General features: G+C 45.5%; 2 protein-coding genes across 2 annotated transcripts in view; both read left to right on the top strand.

The window, feature by feature from the left end:
• Positions 1 to 7,810, top strand: part of USP4 (ubiquitin specific peptidase 4) — a 47,612-nt gene extending 39,802 nt beyond the window's left edge. Inside the window, 6 exon segments of the mRNA XM_037850736.1 lie at positions 3,399 to 3,469; positions 3,651 to 3,769; positions 4,109 to 4,258; positions 5,307 to 5,410; positions 7,010 to 7,098; positions 7,479 to 7,810. Coding sequence (XP_037706664.1) covers positions 3,399 to 3,469; positions 3,651 to 3,769; positions 4,109 to 4,258; positions 5,307 to 5,410; positions 7,010 to 7,098; positions 7,479 to 7,640 — 695 coding nt within the window. The 3' untranslated portion in view covers positions 7,641 to 7,810.
• Positions 7,811 to 8,001: 191 nt separating this feature from the next.
• C1H3orf62 (chromosome 1 C3orf62 homolog) lies at positions 8,002 to 11,948 on the top strand. Its single transcript, XM_037850740.1, has 3 exons — positions 8,002 to 9,448; positions 10,247 to 10,338; positions 11,371 to 11,948. The coding sequence occupies exons 1-3, from the start codon at positions 8,694 to 8,696 to the stop codon at positions 11,634 to 11,636; spliced, it is 1,113 nt and encodes a 370-aa protein (XP_037706668.1). The 5' UTR covers positions 8,002 to 8,693; the 3' UTR covers positions 11,637 to 11,948.
• Positions 11,949 to 17,868: the final 5,920 nt, after the last annotated feature.

The raw sequence follows: 17,868 nt of genomic DNA, 5'->3' as shown, positions 1-17,868 counted from the left end.
TTTCCTTCCTTTTACTGATCTTAGATTTAATTTTCTTAATCATGTTCTTTTTTTTTTTTTAATGGCCAATTTTTTTTTTTTTTTTTGTCCCTTAGTAATTTTTTTTTTATTGTGGAATATAACATATTTACATAGAAGTGATAACTTTCCAAGTACAATTTAACAAGTAGTTAGCAAATTTCAAAGAATGTTATGGGTTATAGTTCCACAGTTTCAATTATTTCCTTATTGTGAAATGTAACATATATGCAAAAAGGTGATAATTTGCAAGGTATGATTTAACAAGTAGTTATATAGGAAATTTCCAAGAATGTTATGGGTTACAATACCATACTTCCAGTTATTTCCTTATTGTGAATTATAACATGTATACAAAAAGGTGATAACTTTCAAATTACAATTTAACAAATAGCTATATAACAAATTTCACCCTATTTTGACTAGTACCAACCTAGTTTCAGTAGTATCCAAACAATCTACTCCATATATCTCTGTCCTTCCCCCTTTATATTCTTATTATCTCAGAATACATCTTTATACATTGTATGCCTATTAACATAGATTTATAATGTTATTTTATACATTTGCCTGTTAAGCCGTAAAGGGGGGAAAAAGCAATTACGATCCAAAAGTACAATAATAGAAGATTTTATATTTACCAATGTAGTCACCTTTACCAGTGTTCATTATTTCTTCTTATGACTTTGAGTTACTGTCTAGTGTCCTTTTGTTTCAGCCTGAAGGACTCCCTTTAGCATTAGCATTTCTTGTAGGGCAGGTCTTCTGGTAACCAGATATCAAATTCTTGGTTAGGAGTTTTTTTCTTTAAGGACCTTAAATATTCCATCTCACTGTCTCCTGGCCTTGATGATTTCTGATGAGAAATCCTCTGTTAATTTTATTGGGAATCCCTTGTATGTGACAAGTCCCTTCTCTCTTGCTTTCAGAATCCTTTCTTTGTCTTTGGATTTTGACAATTTTGCTATAATGTGTCTTGTTGATAATCTCTTAGAATCTATCCTGCCTGGAGTTTGTTGAGCCTCCTGAATGTGTATATTCATCTTTCATCACTTTGGGGAAATTTTGGGCCATTAGTTCTTTAAATACTTTTTTCATTGTTCAGTGTTGGAGAAGTTGGTTTCCAAATATTTTTACTCCCATTCTGGGAATGCAAAGAGAAAAAGGTGAAAATAGGTACTGCCTCTTTAAAGTCCTCTGCTGCTTTTGCCTGAAGGGGGTTGGAACAATGGCTGCCGTCAGAGCTGGCCCCCTTGCAATCTGATGTAGCTGATGAGAAGCAGTGATCAGCAATCAGAACACATAACCCTGGATTTTGAAAGGCTGGGTCTTATAACCCACCCTGGCATCAGCAAGCTGCACCAGAAGTCTGGACTGCACTCCCCACTACTGCTTGCCTTGTGGTTGGGGAATAGGGGATGGTAGCCACTAGATAGGGGGTGAAATTCACCAATATTACTATGCTTTACCAGCCTCTTCCTGCAGCTCTTTCCTGCATGCTGCCCAGAGTTCCACTGGACTCCAGAGTTTCAAACTAGTTGATTCAGACACTCCAGTTAAATAAGGGTTTTAGGGGGGCTTCCTGTTATCAATAATTTTCAGTGATTTGATGATGTTGTCCCTTGGCACAGGTTTATTTATGTTTATTCTGCTTTGGACTCATTGAGATTCTTACATCTGTGAATTTATAGATATAATCATTGGAAAATTTGGCCATTATTTCTTCTGACCTGTTTTCTCTTTCCTCTTTTTTCTGGGATTCCAATTACACAAATGTTAGACCACTGGATATTGTCCCATGGGTCACTGGTGATCTGTTTTATTTTTTGTTTTTTATTTCTCTGTGCTTTATTTTACGTTGTTTCTCTTGTTGTCTCTTCAAGTTCAATGTTCTTTTCTTTTGCAGTGCCTGTTTGCTGTTAATATCATCTAACATTTTTTATTTCAGATACTTTATTTTTCATCTCTAGAAGTTTCTTTTGGATCTTGTTTACGTCTTCCATTTCTCTCTTTATTATGATCATATTTTAATCTACCTTCCTGCACATGTGGAACAGATTTCTAAGATTGTTTTAATGTACTTTTTGCTGATTCCCTATTTCTGTTATTTCTCGGTCTGTTCCTATTGAATTGCAGGCCTAGCAAGTCTTTCTTGGATGCTGGTCTTTGACTTTTACAATGATGTTTACTGAGTTTTGTTTTATTCCTTTAAATAGTGTTGGGATTTTGTTCTGGCATGTAGATACATTATTTGGAATCAGTTGTTTCATTTTGAGGCTTGCTTTTTTAGGGCAGGTCACAAGATAGCCTTTAGTGTAGGACAGTTTGCCTTTAGGCCAAATCTGGCTCACCTCCTTTTTTTTTTTGGCTGGTGGGCTACCAGTGGTTTTTATCTTTTTACATGTTTGAAATAAAATAAAGAATATTATTTTGTGCCACATGAAAATTATATGAAATTCAGATTTGAATGTCCATAAAGAAATTTTTGCTGTAACAAAGCCATACTCAGTCATTCATGTATTGTCTGTGACTGCTTCCACACTACGACTGTAGAATTAAGTACTTGCAACAGAGACTGTATCACCCATGAAACCTAAAATATTTGTTATCTGGCCCCTTACAGAAGAAATTTGTTGACCCTTGGTCTGGGACCAATTAATCTCCATTCTGGCTGACAGCAACATGAACTATTCCCAGCCTCCTGTGAGTCCTGGGAATTGTTCTGCATATTCTTTTCCAGTAGTTCTTTCCCTGGCCTTGGTTAGTTTCGTCTCAGGCTTGTACATTCAGCAAAATACTTGGATTTATGGAGTGCACCGTCTCTTTCTCTGAAGCTCTGTCATCTTGCAGCTTCTTCTCTAGTACAGTGTCCTGCAAGTTCTAGCCAGCTCCTCGAAATCCAATCTTTGATTCAACTCAGTCATCTCTCTCCATCTCTCTCCCCACCACTCTGTGTCCTGAAAACTGCCTCCAGACAGCAAGCTGGGTAATCATAGAGGTCAGCTTATTTTTTCTCTCTCAGGGATCGTACTCCTGCTCTGCCTATTAACTAGTGTCAGAAAACAGTTGTTTCATCTGTTTTGTCAGGTGGAATAGTAAATCTGGTCCCCATTACTCCTTCTTGACCTATGCCCTTTCAGAATTCTGTGTAGACAGCATCTCTGGAGGTAATGGCAGCATTGTGGGAATCCTTGCCAAAGGATTTGGATGACTGGGAGTGCAGAGGGGGTGGCGCATGGCAGGTGTTGCTTTTGGCAGTGGTCAGTGATGGTGAGCAGTGTGGCGGCATGGCCTGAGCGTAGTCCTTCTCACTCCTGTCACCCGAAAGCCTCTCCTGTTGCAGGCCATCCGGTAAGGAATAACCCTTTGCTCCTCCACAGCTCGATCCACCCTGGCCACCGATTGGGACAGTGAGACCCGGAGTCTTTACTATGATGAACAGGAAGCTGAGGTAAGTTATATTTGAAACTGAGAATGAAAAGCACTTAAGAGTTTGTCTTTTTAAGTTCAGTGGCTCCAGAAAGTGCACTGTATTTCTGCATTCCTGGCATGAGAGCCTCTGCAGGTCTGCTGTGTCTCAACTTGCTAAGATCTTGTTTCCCAAACCAAACTCGGTGCTTTGTTCCTTACAGGCCTATGAGAAGCATGTAAGCATGTTGCAGCCTCAGAAGAAGAAGAAGGCCACAGTGGCCCTGAGAGATTGCATTGAACTCTTCACCACCATGGAGACCCTTGGGGAGCATGACCCCTGGTATACAGCTCCCCACCAAGTAGGCAGGAGTACCCATGTGCCCTGGGACTCAGATCTGCTGAGGCCATCTGTGCACACAAGAGTTCTCTATATTTGGGAGTGTCACTTCCTTATATGCCTGTATGTACAACAGAGATCCTTCGGTGTAAATCATATTTTCCAAGCTAAGAAAGCTCTCATTTTGGAAAGAGGTTCAAGGACCTCCCTGCCCTGAAACAGCCTGTTGAGCACTGCTTGGAAGGGTGTCACAGGGTTGCAGCTATGCCGCCATATATGCCTGCTGTGGTGGTACCAGCTCCATGCCTCCCTGCCTAGTGCATGTTTCTCTTTTCTCTTCAGGTATTGTCCCAACTGTAAGAAGCATCAACAGGCCACAAAGAAGTTTGATCTGTGGTCATTGCCCAAGATCCTGGTGGTCCACCTCAAACGTTTCTCTTACAATAGATACTGGAGGGATAAGCTCGACACAGTCGTGGAATTCCCAGTCAGGTGGGTTCCTGCAACTGCCGTGCCAGGAGAATTAGAAAACAGGCAGAAAACTGGATGCTGGTTGGCTGAGTTTTACCACCAAAGACTGTTTTGCCTTAGGATGTGTGTTGCTGGGCGCTGGGAAGTTAGACTTTAGCTCTGATTGTCCCTTGGTCTCCCCATCCCCCAGTTTTTGGGGAAAGACTCTCCAAAAGAAGCACTTCCCCAAGCTCAGGGTGATGCTGCTCCTCTGCTGCTGGCTCCCCTCTCCGGTCCCTCCTGCCACTGCACTGGCTTGTTTTACTCATTAGTCACTGGTCTTAGGGAGCCTGGGCTCAGCATGTGCAGCACAGAGCGAGCAAGACCCTCAGAGAGTAGTCTGCTCAGGAGAAATGGATTATTACTGGGTAGGCAGGTTGGAGTACAGATCTACCATGAGTGACCCTGGGCTGGGAACAGGAGCAGTCTACTCATATCTTCTCAGGCCCCAGGGTACAGAGTATAACTGCAACAGGAAATTAAATCAATAAGTTAGGAGTTTCTGAAAAGCAGACTTTAAATTGCTTTCTGGGAGTTTGGATAGATTTGTGAATTAGAGACATGTCATTGGGAGAATCTAGGAAGTAGGTATATGAGTACTTGTTGTAAAATTCTTTTATTTTTCCGTGCGTTTGAAATTTTCAAAATAAAATGTTGGGATAAAAAGCATTCTTAGGCCTGTTTTTGGTATTTAGCTTGAATTATTATAGCACCAGTTGTAAATCTGTTAGCAACAGCCATTTTTATATAGCTGTTAAAGGTCACAGCTGCTAAAGGTCAGTCCCCTGACTCCTTCCTCACCATTTGATCTGGTGGTCATGCTGTCCAGGCTTCTCCCATGTTCTGTTCTGAATGTGTCAGTGGTCAGGACACAGACCCCCAGAGCCCCTTCTTGTCTGTTTATGTATTCATTCTGTAACTGATTTTTGGGCCTCTCTGTGTTCTAGCCAGTTGCATAAAAGATGTTGCTGGGTTGCTTTGATCTCTGAGTTTAATATATTTAAGGGCTGTTTTTGCATTTTGTGCTTAGAGCTCTGAACATGTCCGAGTTTGTCTGTGACCCGTCAGCAAGGCCCTATGTGTATGACCTCATTGCCGTGTCCAATCATTATGGAGCCATGGGGGTTGGCCACTGTAAGTACTGGCACCTGCTTCCTTCTGAGATGTTGAAACACCCTCAGCCAATCAGCTCTCACCAGACTCTCCATGTTTCCCAGAATTCTCCCCTTTCGGAACTCTGTATAGATACTTGTACAGCTCCAAGGGCCTCAGACTCCTGGCTTCTTCAGTACTGCTGCCCCACCATTCTTACTATATCATCTTCTGGCTCAGGATGGCTGCTCAGTCTCCAGCCTTCCTGTCCACTTTCCAGGCCGTTGGAAAGAGAAAAGATCACAACTTTCACTTTTAAGCAGGCCTCCCAGAGACCCCTCAACTTCTCTACATACATCGCATTGGCTTTAATTTGGCCATGTGGCTGCATCTAGCTGCAGGGCTAGGAAATGAAAACTGTGCCTCCGCTGGAGTGGCCGTTAGCAGTCTCTGATCACATCATATCCTACAGCACTTGCTGTTTTGCAACTTGTATTTTTCTCCCAACATTGATTTTGTTATCTGTTTTCATACATACTGGTCAAGTGTATTCATTTTTAACTGCTATTTTAGCACATAACACTGAACAAGTTTTTTAGCCTCTGTGTGTCTTAGCCTTCTCATTTGACAGATTAGGGTAGTTGTGTAGAGGTCTGGTGCTCAGCACACATTGGGCCCACAGTTGGAACTCCAAGAAAGAGCCTCCATTGCTGCTGTTACACCAAGCCCAGACAATGAGGACGAGGCCCAGAGCACTTTTTCTGTTGCTGTTTCTGGGTTCCACGCCACATCTCATGCAGTAGGTGCTTTAGTGAAGAAACTGAGGCTAAAGGGTTAAAGAGCTTGCCCAGGGTCACAGAGCAAGTTCAGGCAGCTCTCCATTAGATTCTGCAGCTTCTTAGAGTCTGGGTGGAACAGGAATTGAGGATTGCTTCTGGGATTGCTGTTACAAATACATCGTGCCTGAAAATAGTGTAAAGCCAAGACAGGAAGTGTTGACCAAGCGGAAATGCTTGGGCCATTGTGAGGAATTATTGTCCAACCCACAAACTCTTGACTCATAGTTTTAGAGAAAGATTAATTTAAGGCTCCTTGTTTGCATCCTAGCTAGGTCGTTCTGTACCCTGCTCTGCAAAACCAAACACCCAATTTATCCCTAACCAGGATTATCCCACAGGCTTCAGAGGGAATAAGAGCCTCATGCTGATTGCAGTTGCCATATGCCTGGACATCATGGGGGAAGAGGGTCTGATTTGGCACATTCTTTTGAGAGCTATTGCTTGACAAATCTCAGAAGTGTGAGTTCCTCCTATGGAGCACCATCGTCTAGATCATTACAGCCAGCCTGAAGACTAACACTGGATTTCTCTATCTTTTGGATTAGTTCCCCAAAATTACAGTATAAAACCTTGGTCTCTGACAGCTTTATTCTTACCCTTTTTGGTTCTTTTTGAAAAGGAGATTAGAAACAAAAGGGTGAATTGTCTTTTGATTAAGACACAAAGTATAAATGTTAATTTCACCTTTTTTTGTTTGCTTTTATTCTTTTGGTTAAAAAGTACTATTTAGTAGGAGCTTATCTAATAAGCTAGCCAGTTTAACTCTTCGACAATTGCTACAGTATTTTTGTTGACTTGGCAGACACAGCATATGCAAAGAACAAGCTGAATGGGAAATGGTATTACTTTGATGATAGCAACGTGTCCCTGGCCTCTGAGGATCAGATAGTGGTGAGTAGGCCCCATTGCCTGGCTCCACCTCTTACCTTTATGGATGAAAGTTGGGAAGAGTCTTGGGTTAGTGTAGTATTTAGTCATCCTGATGTGGCAGTGGGAGCTGGGTACGGTAGAGAAAGAGTTGGCTGACATTCCTTCTGGGACCCTGCCTAACCGAGAAGCTAACTCCCCTAAGGGTTCTGTGTCATTCCCTGGCAGGGTCAGCATGAGGCAGCCTCAGGTAAAAGAGCCTCCACAGTCACCTCTGTGAAGATGCACAGATCCCCAAGAGTTGTGTGTTTTGAACGATGAGAGAGAAGCTGGGGTGGGTAGGTTCTCTAAACTTAAGTGTCTTTTCCAACCAACCAATGGACTTTTTCCTTCTTGTGTTTTAGACGAAAGCAGCTTACGTGCTATTTTACCAGCGTCGAGATGATGAGTTTTATAAGATGCCTTCGCCCATTGGTTTTCCTGGTTCCTCTGATGGAGGGACGATACCCAGCAGCTCACGGCAGAGCTCAGGGGATGATGAGGCTTGCAGCATGGACACCAACTGATGCTGCCTCTGTGACCCTGCCACCCCCCTGCACCAGTGTAATCACCTAAGAGAATGTCTCTTACACTCGGAAGACTGCTTAGTGTTCAGTCTAAAAACCAGATGAGGAAATTCCCTTCTTTTATGGGCAGAAGAGGAAAAAAAAAAAAAAAAAGACCCTGTTACTCAGAAGGGTTATGTTAAGAGGCTGAATTATTTTACTTCTTATATGGGTGGTGAGAAATTTCTGTACAACCTGTGGAGCTGTAGTGTGGGAGCAGGGGATAGGGGGCATAATGCAGTGTGTCTGATGGATTCCAGAGAATGGAGAGGAACACATTGAATTGAGCCTGGTGCAGCCAGGATGACCTGTTGCAGGGCCACCCTGAGTTCCTGGATTTCTGGTTCTGGTGACAATTGCTGATCTCCCCGTAGACTGTCCACAGTAAACCGAGCCTCAAGTAAACTCGGCGTTGGTGCCTCCTCCCTTGCTGTGCCCTGAGATGGGTTTATAATCCCAGGAAAGTTAGTCACTGAAGCCCATTTCTGTTTCTCCTCTGGGTCATCTTGGAACTTCCAGCTTCTCCCCTCTGAGGAAATGGAGATGTTTAGTGTGGGCGAGGGTAACCTGTCCCACAATCTCTTGTGGAACTTAGCAGTTCTGTTACATTCCTCACCATCCTTGATGAACCAAGACTTTTGGATCTTGTATGAAACCTATTAGGTATCACTTAAAAGGAGTCAATACACAAAACTGCTGGGTACTGTGTTCATCCAGGCGGTTCCATCTTCTCTACTTTCCTGGGAGTTTGTCAGTCCAGGAAAGGACTCCCGTTCTTGCCACCTTTTGGTAAGAAGTGCTCTCCCTGCCCTTCTAGCCGGGCTCCCCCCGCCCCGCCTCTGGGCCGCCTTCCCAGCCGCCGCCTCTGCATGTGCGGTGTTTGTGTCCCCTTCCGCCGGGTGGGTTCAAAGAACTCTGTCGTCCGGGCTTACGTGTGACCTTTAACCCGAGCCGTGGGGTTGGGGTCGCTCGGCCCAGGCACTCGCGAGCGGCGACCGTTGGCAGGATCGGGCGATGTCGCCGCGCTGCTGGGTGAGGGCGCGGCCGCGGGGCGCGGGGCGGGAGGCTGAGCCGGGATCGCGGCGGGCAGGGGCGGGGCTGGGAGTCGAGGCGGGGCGTCCTGGGGCTCCCGCTGTTGGATCGCGGGTTCCGCCCGGAGAAAGGTGGCCGACGTCCGCCTGCACGGGGAGAAAGGCGCCTGGGGTGTGGGGACCCCTACTGTCCGCCTGTAACCTGGGTCAGCTCGAGTGCTTTGTTCGGAGTGATTCTGACCACCTCGTTTGTAACGTGATCATTCTCGTGTTGCTTTGTGCATTTTCAATATATTACATAATAAAGACATGGTCGCTTTTAGGGAAAATGTCTGAAAAGCTAAGAAGATGCAGGAAGGAGCTGACTGCAGCCATTGAGCGGGCCTTTGAAGGAGTCAGTCATTCCCAGGAGTGCACAGGTCAGCAGAGGCAGGAACTGGATGCCACGCCACTTTCCTTCCCCTTCCCTGTGCATAAGCTCCTCTGCAGAAGACATCCGCTGGCCACCTGCTCCTCTGCTGCTCCATTTGCGCCGGTCCCATGTGCTCCTGAGAACGAGAGCCCTGCCCTTGCACCAAACCATGCCCCAATAAATGCAAAACCACATGCTTTATGCCCTCAAAGAAAACCTCTGACCAGCAAGGAAAACGTATTGATGCATTCCTCCGTTTTGGTACCTGAAAGGCAGTTTTGGAGAGCTGCAGGAGATGGGGAAAACTGGAGAAAAGAAAATTTAAGGTGATTCTAATTGAAGTTTTATATCTGTAAGTAAGGGATTTCTTGCTTCTGAAAACGTTGAAGATCCTAGACTGATTCAATGGGACACGCTGCTCTTGCCTTCTGTTTGGATGGTTCACAGACATTCTTCAGATTCAGGCCCAGAAAACAGTTATGGTGTGTGTGTGCTCGTGTGTATGTAGGGGAAGAGATCGAAACAGTCAAGGAAACTACTGTACCAAAAGGAATGTTAAATAATCTGATTTTTAAAGTAACCCTATTTTTTATGCTGCAGAAACAAAAATCTTAATTCTGGTTTCTGAGCCTGGACACAGGGCTTTGAAACCCTCCTCTGCCCACATTAGGGAGAGGCTGAATCAATGGCTGGCCCCTGCTTCCTTAGCTGCATTCTTGCCTCTGCCCACCCATCCACCCCACTTCTGAGCTTTATAGATTATCCCTTGTTTAGGTTTCCCCTAGACCTTCTCTTCTGCCAGATAGTTTCAAACTGCCTGGTCTCCAGTGTCTCAATTTGGAACAAGGTTGACCTTGTGGGATGAAACTTCAAGGTCCTGCCATGTTGGCAGGGTATGAAGAGGCCTTTTAACTGGTTCAACTCCACAAATATTTACCCTGGTTATCATAAACATTAAAGCAAGTCTGTGTTGCTCAGGAGTCATTATGATCTTGCTATTGGTCAATTTCTTCACTGATTTTTTTTGTCCTTAAGTTATCTAACAGTCACTGTGTTTCCTTCCGATATTTTTTGAATATTGGAGGATCTAATTCCCTACCTTCTTTTTTCACCCGGGGCTGCAGGAAAGATATGGAGAGAGATTTGAAGTTTGACTCAAATATGCCACTTAACAGTTCTAGCCGAGAGGTCACAAAGGATCTGCTTGATATGATCGGTGAGTACAGAGGGCCCAGCTGTCCTCTCCTTGAAAGGATAGGGCCCCACAGGCCCGAGTCAGTAAATGTCTTAGATTAAACATTTAAAAAAACCACCACTCTATCAGCCATTCATTGTGAAATTTATTTTGCTCACAGCATTCTCTGCGCATAGAGCAAAACGAAGTCACAGAGCTCACAGCTTAACGGGGTCACATGTCAATCAAGTCATTTCGTAAAAGTCTACTTAGAGTCCTCACGGATGTGGCATTTGAGCTTAGAGCTGAAGGAAACAGGAGATAGGCAAAGAGGAGGGGAGAGCAGTCCAGCTGTGGTGGGTAATGCAAAATTAGAACAAAAATTAGAGCAAAAAAGCTCCCCTATAATTCTATCACCCAGAGATAGCCACTGTTAACATAGTGGTATGTGTGTGTCCTGTCAGACATTTTTCTACTCACGTATCAGTGTATTCTGTATTTGAATTACGTTTAAATGCCCTATGTTTAAATGACTCATACTACACAGTGGTCAAACCTAGTAAAGGGAAGCATAGCCTTGGAAGCTGCCTAAAACCGTTGGCTCTGAAGGGCCTCCACGTCATCAGGGATGAAAAAGAGGCCTGGTAGGAGAGGCACCTGCCCCAGGCCATGAAGCCAGACCACTGCCAGCCCACTACTGCAGTGGACTAAGTCTCTCTGCCCACCATCTTCCACAGCCCCTTCCAGTGTCAGGCAATACTTTGGTTATCCCATTTTCTTCACCCTGGATCTTGTTGTCCCTGTAGGTCAGGGAGTCCTTGGGAGCCAGGTCAAGTGTCTGTATCCTCCCACTTAGATCATCCTTGGAGACTGGCAGATATTTGGGACTTGACAAACGCCAGGGCCTGAAAACAGGGCATCCTGAGCCCACCTTAATTTGCCAGTCACTCTGGAATGCCCAGCTTTGCATTATCCCAAAAGAGTGACCATCCATACACCTTCTTTTAATTTGTGCTTGAAATGTCTTTGAAACCTCTTGATGGAATTGTAAAACTGAGTGTTCTTATCTTTAAGACCATACAAGCATCCGAACTATTGAAGAATTGGCTGGAAAACTAGAATTTGAAAACGAGTTGAACCGAGTATGTGGTCGCTGTGAAGACTCACCCTTCAAGGAGGAAGCCTGGGCCCTCCTCGTGGATGAGAGCCCTCAAAAGCCCTCAGATGATCACCCTGGTGGCCTTAAGCAGGCTTTTGATGATCATAATATTGTTGAGACTGTCCTGGATCTAGAAGAGGACTACAATTTGATGACCTCTTTTAAATACCAAATTGAGTAAGGACAGTTGATTTTAGCTTTGATTCTTTAGAGCAAAAAACTGATATTAAGGAGCCATGGTGGTGATCAGGGGCTACAATTTTTTTTTCACATAGTTGGCAGAATCTGAATTACCACACCCCTTTAAACTTCCGGTTGTATCCACTTCTGAGCTGAGAACTCAGTTTTTATATTCTGTTGCTTTGGAATGCTTTTTACTGTTGGTGGGGTTTTTTGTTTTTGTTTTTTTTCAACTTTTCTTGCTATCTTAAGTATGTTTTTTTGATTGATGTTCAATATACCCAGCACCCGAAGTGGGTGCGGGTTGTGGGCCTCTGCTGTGTCTCTTGGTGTTCTTTTCCATGGGCCCCTGAAAAAGTGCAGGTCCATAGCCAGGGTGGGCTTTGTGCATCCGCTGGGACCAGCCTGTCCTGGACCAGCTCAGCCTGGACAGAGAAACTAGGGTAAGCTGGACTTTAGTTGTGGGCCCTCTGCCACCCACACACACTTCAATCTCTGGGGCTCCCTACTCCCTGTCCTCCTCATGCCCAGATTCTACCTCTCCTCAAACCACTGCCCACCCCCCATCTCTGTCTCTGCAGAGGCCTCCTGATTGAGTCAGAGGAGCTGGCAGAATGTCTGGTCAGAATCTCTGACAGGATGTTTCCATAAGGCTTCCTACCACATACCCACACACACCACCACACCATACAGGGGGCCCTCAGCTGAGGAGAATGGGGAGGGCAGGTAAGCACAAGTCCTGCCTGTTTACCTTCATACCTGAACCCCTTGCATCCCACTCTAGGCTTGGAGACCCTGGAGGTCACAGGTGGTTCCTACTAGGACTAGGCAGGGCAGGGAGTGGAGGAGGAGCCCAGCCGCTACCCTGGTGAGGTCAGCACAGCAGCAAAAGCTTAGAAGCCCTGGCTCCAGCCCCACTCCTGGGAAGGCTGGCTCTCTTCAGAAATTATTTGGATCAATCTCTCAGAACCATGATACTGTCTCAGGAAACCTAATAAGCTATTGGGCATGGCTTGATGCCTCCCAGAAACCAAGTCTCAGGGACATGCCCACCTCATGGGCTTGCACTGAGGCTGTTTGCAAGACCCAAAGTTGAACAAACCAAAGTTCCAAAGCACAGTTCCATCCCCAGGACCCAGCGGCCAACAGACCACCCCCTCCCAGGCTGTCTGTTAGGCAAGTGACCAGCCCTTCACCCCAGGCCTGGTAATTCCCCTGGTCTTGCCTGTTGAGGCCATGCACACCATTTTTTTTGGCAGAGAATGATGGTGCAGCCCAGTCATGTGGGCCTTTCCGCACATGTACTCACTTCTACCCAGGTGTGTCATTGCCACTGCCCTGTCTGGGGATAGGGCCCCCCAAGGCTGACCAGCAGCTCTTCTCCAGCCACCCCATCAGCCACTCAATCCTTGTGGGAGTCAGTGCTCTCCATAAGCCCTCACAGCAGTGGAGCTGGGGGTCAGGATTCTTATCCTTGAGCAGGAAGAAGAGAAGCAAATGTGAAGAAATGCTTCCAGCATCCTTCTACTGCTGCCCCCTCAGGTGGAGAATGGGCTGTCGGTATGGAGAGATGTTAGATTTCTTGATATTCAGAAAAGCAGGTCTCAAAACAGTACATTCCAAATAATGTTTGCAGATACTCTCCCATCCAGGTAGTGGAGCTTAATACCCATTTCCCTGCCGTCCCTGCCGTTCGACGGTGGGCTAGACTTAGTGACTCACTTCCAAAGACTAGAGTAGGGAAAGGAGAAAATAGTAATGTTACAGTGGAGAAACCTGGCAGACACCACGGGTGAAGTCCTGTGGAGAACATGTGCCCCGATATGAAATGATGATAAAGGCACATCCCCTCCTTCGTATTCTCACCCAAATCCCATAACCCCAGTCTAATCATGAGACAAACATCGGATTGGGGGACTTTCTACAGGAAGCCTGGCTGGTTCTCCAGGCTGTCAAGGTCAGGGAAATCATGGAAAGACTCAAAACATGTCACAGACCAGAAGAGACTGAGGAGACACAATGAGTAAATGCAATGTGGGACCCTGGACTGGATACTGGAACAGAAAGAGGGGGACATTAATTGAAAAACAGTGTAATCCAAATAAAGTCTGGAGTTTAGTTAATAGTAATATGCCAATGTTGGCATCTTAGTTTTGACAAAAGTACCAGTTATATAAGACGTTACCATTAGGGGAAGCTGGGTGGAGGGTGTATGAGAACTCTCTTACTATCTGCAATTTTTCTGTAAATCAAAATTATTCAAAAATTTAAAATATATCTAATAAAAAAGTGCAGTTGATCCCAAGTTTGTGAAAATGTGTGTATAAGCACACAAGTGCCTAAAACAGTAGTTATTTTCTAATTTATCTGTAGTGGACATGTATCACTTCAGTAAAAAGCAATTAAAGTTGTTTTAAAAACACTTATCTCCACCAACCAGCCATGGGAATCCCTATGGGCAGAGCATGGGGCAGGCATCTGACCTTCACAGTTTCCAGAAATTGGGGTAGAGTCCAGGGGCCACAACAGCTATTTCTCAGGAACTCAGTTCACTGGTCAAGGTCTGGTCCTAACCCAGGTGGAGAGTAGCTGCTGTGAACGGGCACCCAGCCCTAACCCTAAAACTTTGAAATCGGAGGATTTCTTCCACCTGGGGTGGAAATGAGTGCTGCGCACGCGGGGTGGGGGTGGGAGGAGGGGTTCAGGCTCTCCCTGGCCAGGCAGGTGTGTCTTTGTTTTAGCGAAGCCTTTATGTGAAAATTCAAATTTACCAAACAAGTAATTCACCCAGGAATCCTTGAATGAGGAACTTTACCTCACTGCAGAAATCGGTGTTCTGTAAAGCAGGCGTAGCCTGAACCTCTGGCATGCCAGTCCCAGATTAGCAGGGAGCTGGCACAGGGGCCTCCTCATTTCCCTGGCAACATCCATTCCTATCTGTGCATCTCTGGTCCCCTGTGGTGCCCCAGGGAGGCCTTGCCCGCCTTTGACATCTGTGTCAGTGCAGCAGGCAGATGTGTGCTCATCTTGGAGGAGGGGTTTGGGGAGCAGGTCTCCAGGTATTGAGTTGGAGGGAACAAGGAGTAGAAGTCACATATACCCCTGGAACATATATTTTAATAAAACTTCCTCAGGTTTGCAGGAAGCTGAGACCAAAAACCTTTTCAGGGAGACATTGATAATTAACCTTAGTCATGTCTGAGAAACTCTGTTTTACGTCATTCAGTTCTCTCCCCCGCAGTTCATCTTGGCAAGCCAAACAATCACTGAATTGTTTCCGTGGAAACACCCGACTGCAATTTGGATCCACAGAATCAAAATAGAAACAAGGCAGCTTCAAGAATAAATCGGAGTTTTGGAACCTGCTAGTTGCAAACTGCAAATTCAAGCCATGGCACAAGGCATGTGAGAAGCTGAGCCCATCCAGCCCTATAAGGAGACATTTCCAGGTCCTGTGGCTGCATTCCACCAGTGTTGATGCCAAAGCCACTAGGAACCAGCTCTGTGTGCAGTAGACTTTTTGAAACAATACTTAAGATAGGAGCTAACCTGTAGAATATCCTAGGAGAGGCTGGAGGAGAAAAGCCAGGGGCTGGAAGGGAAGGCTGAGGAGGAAGGAGAGGAATGAGAATGGCAGAATCAAAGTCCAGCAAGAAGCAGAAAGCTACATCTGAGGCTTAGGAGAGGATCAACAATTCTTTCAAAAGGATGATGCAAGAGGAATGGTTGTGGGCTGGAAAAAGTGACCCTGCCCTCAGTCCCGTCCACATTGAAGTGTGCCCCATCCCCCTGGGTCCAGTTACCTGACTAGCCATATGGGTCTAGTTCTAGACTCTGAGCTCTTGCCAGTTGAGCTGTGGGGGCACTTCAGGTGAGCATACCTCTGCATCTGTGAGGCTCGAACCAGCACAAGCAGGCACTGGGAACTGCCTTCTCATCTCTGGAACTCAGGGTGCCCCCACTCCTGCCCACCTGCCCTGACTCCTTGGGATTCTCCTGGACTCTCCATTTCCTTCTCCAGGGCAGACTTTAAGGGGACCAGGAGACCAGGAGGAAGCAAGCAGATAACCCAGGGGCCTATACCTCTCACCTTTGCACCCAGAAATGTGCTGATAGTGCAGCAAAAACAGGGCTGAGAGCTGTTAGTATTCAAAGAATATCAAAGAGGATTTGCAAAAGGGGCCTAATTCATGCCAATCTTTTTCCTTCTGAAAGGCCAGGCCAGTGGCTCACCTGGTACCGGAGTCACAGGACATTTAATAAGGCACAGACAAGTGAAAGAGGCATACAAACAAAGGGAGGCCTTGGGAAGCCATTGTGCCTAATTCTAGTAATTATTGAAAAGGCTTGGTAACAATCCCAAGACAATCTGAGGCTCTGGCAATTTGATTTCTCCCTGGAGTTGTGGGAGAACATTAATATTTTAGGTTATGCCAAATATTTATAGAGGGAACAAAGTTTTATTCAGGAAATCTACTTGACAATGAATCTTAGCCCCAGTAGGGAAGGACTCTTTCCTAGGCCTGTTGAAAAAATGCCTGATTTGATAAAGTGTTTTGGACCAAGGCCTGGCATAAAAAAATTTTCAAAACTGTCCAACACTTATAGGAAGCAACTATCTTTTATGGAGCCAGAGAGACAACTGGTCTATGGGACCTGTGGGTAGGAGAGGAGTGCTCAGGAGCTGCCCTTGGAGTGAGAAGTGGGCATTGCAGGAGACCCTCACCTGGAGCCCTTTGGAACTTCTGAGGCAAAACACAAAAAAAAAGTTGCAAAGGGATACAAGAAAAGCCTCACTTTCAGGACAGGCCTATAAGGAATTGGTTGAATAATAAGAGAGAAATCCTGGCCCTCAACAAATGTTTATCAAGTGTGTGCTAGTATTGGACATTTTCCTGGGTGCTGGGGATATAGCAAGGACAGGCAGATACTGCTCCTGCTTCTGGTTTTTATATTCCATTGGGCAAGGCAGGTGAAACAAAAGTATATAAATTAATAATTCCAGATGAAACAGTATGAGAAAGTTAAAACAGGGCAAGGGGGTGGGCTATGAGTAGGGTGAGCTCCTTCAGAAGAGGGGAGGGTCAGAAAAGACCTCTTAATAGAGGGGACATTTAAATTGATACTTAATGCCAAGACCATTAGGTGCTGAAGTCAGCTTCATTTCCATCCTCAGACAGTAGCTGGAGTAGGTTCAAAGGGAGGAGACCTGGGCAGCAATCTGAGCCCCAGACCCACAGACCTCCCACCACATCCGCCCCTGTGTAGCCACATACAGCTCCAGCAGCATCCCAAGGGCCAAAAATGTTGCGTGCTCCAGGGATGTGCCTGGCTGTGTCATGCTCACCAAATCTGGCAGGAACACAGTAGTTGGGGGGTGGGGGGAACCTTAGAAATAAAATAGAAACACAATATCTTTCCCTGATGATCACCAGAGACAGGCAGCGTAATTTTAATTAACTCAGCCTAGTTAGGAGATAAGTTTACAACTCTTTCTACAAAAATGCCCAACTCATGGAACAGTGAGTCACTCTGACCTTTGACTTCATTACACGAAATGAATTACTTCTGAAGAAATACAGGATTTTATAACTCACAGCAGAATAAAAGAATGAAGGATCCTGCTTTGGCACTTCAAAGTCAATGAGAAGGCCACAATCATAAATCCTGATGGAATTCTCTCAATTGGGTCTCAACTTTGAATTAAATGATGATTAAATATTAAACTTTTCAACTTAGAGTAATAAAAGATTTCAAGACACAGATCCCTCTGGCTCACAAATTTCATTCTAACATTTTGACTGGCACCTATGGTCAGCCCTTTTGGCAGGCTGGGAAGGGCTGGAAGGAACCCTTTGCAGGGCTGGGTTCCTTCCTCACATACCTTCCTTGCACAGTGAAAACCAGCAGGGGAAGCAGTGGAGGTTGGCAGATGGCAGGATGAGCAGACATCCAGTGAGTCCCCACAAGGAGGGGGACAGGCAAGGGCAACCTGAGGCAGATCCCAAGTCGGAACTTCAGTGGCCTAAGAGAAGGTTGTTGCAGTTGCCAGTGGTGCCTAGCTAAAGGCCACAGGAGCCCTTGATCTGGAAATGAGACTGAGAACAACTTAGGCTGGTGCCTCACATCCCTGCCAAAAGGTGTTACAAATTCAATCCCTCCAGACTTTTATGGGCTGCACATACCTCCTGAGAATAAAGAATGTAAAAATAAGAAGAAATCAAGAACTATCC

Source organism: Choloepus didactylus, chromosome 1 (assembly GCF_015220235.1).
Source record: "Choloepus didactylus isolate mChoDid1 chromosome 1, mChoDid1.pri, whole genome shotgun sequence".
Classification (NCBI taxonomy): Eukaryota; Metazoa; Chordata; class Mammalia; order Pilosa; family Megalonychidae; genus Choloepus; species Choloepus didactylus.
Note: the sequence above shows the minus strand (reverse complement) of the source record. Positions and strands in the feature narration are given on the sequence as shown.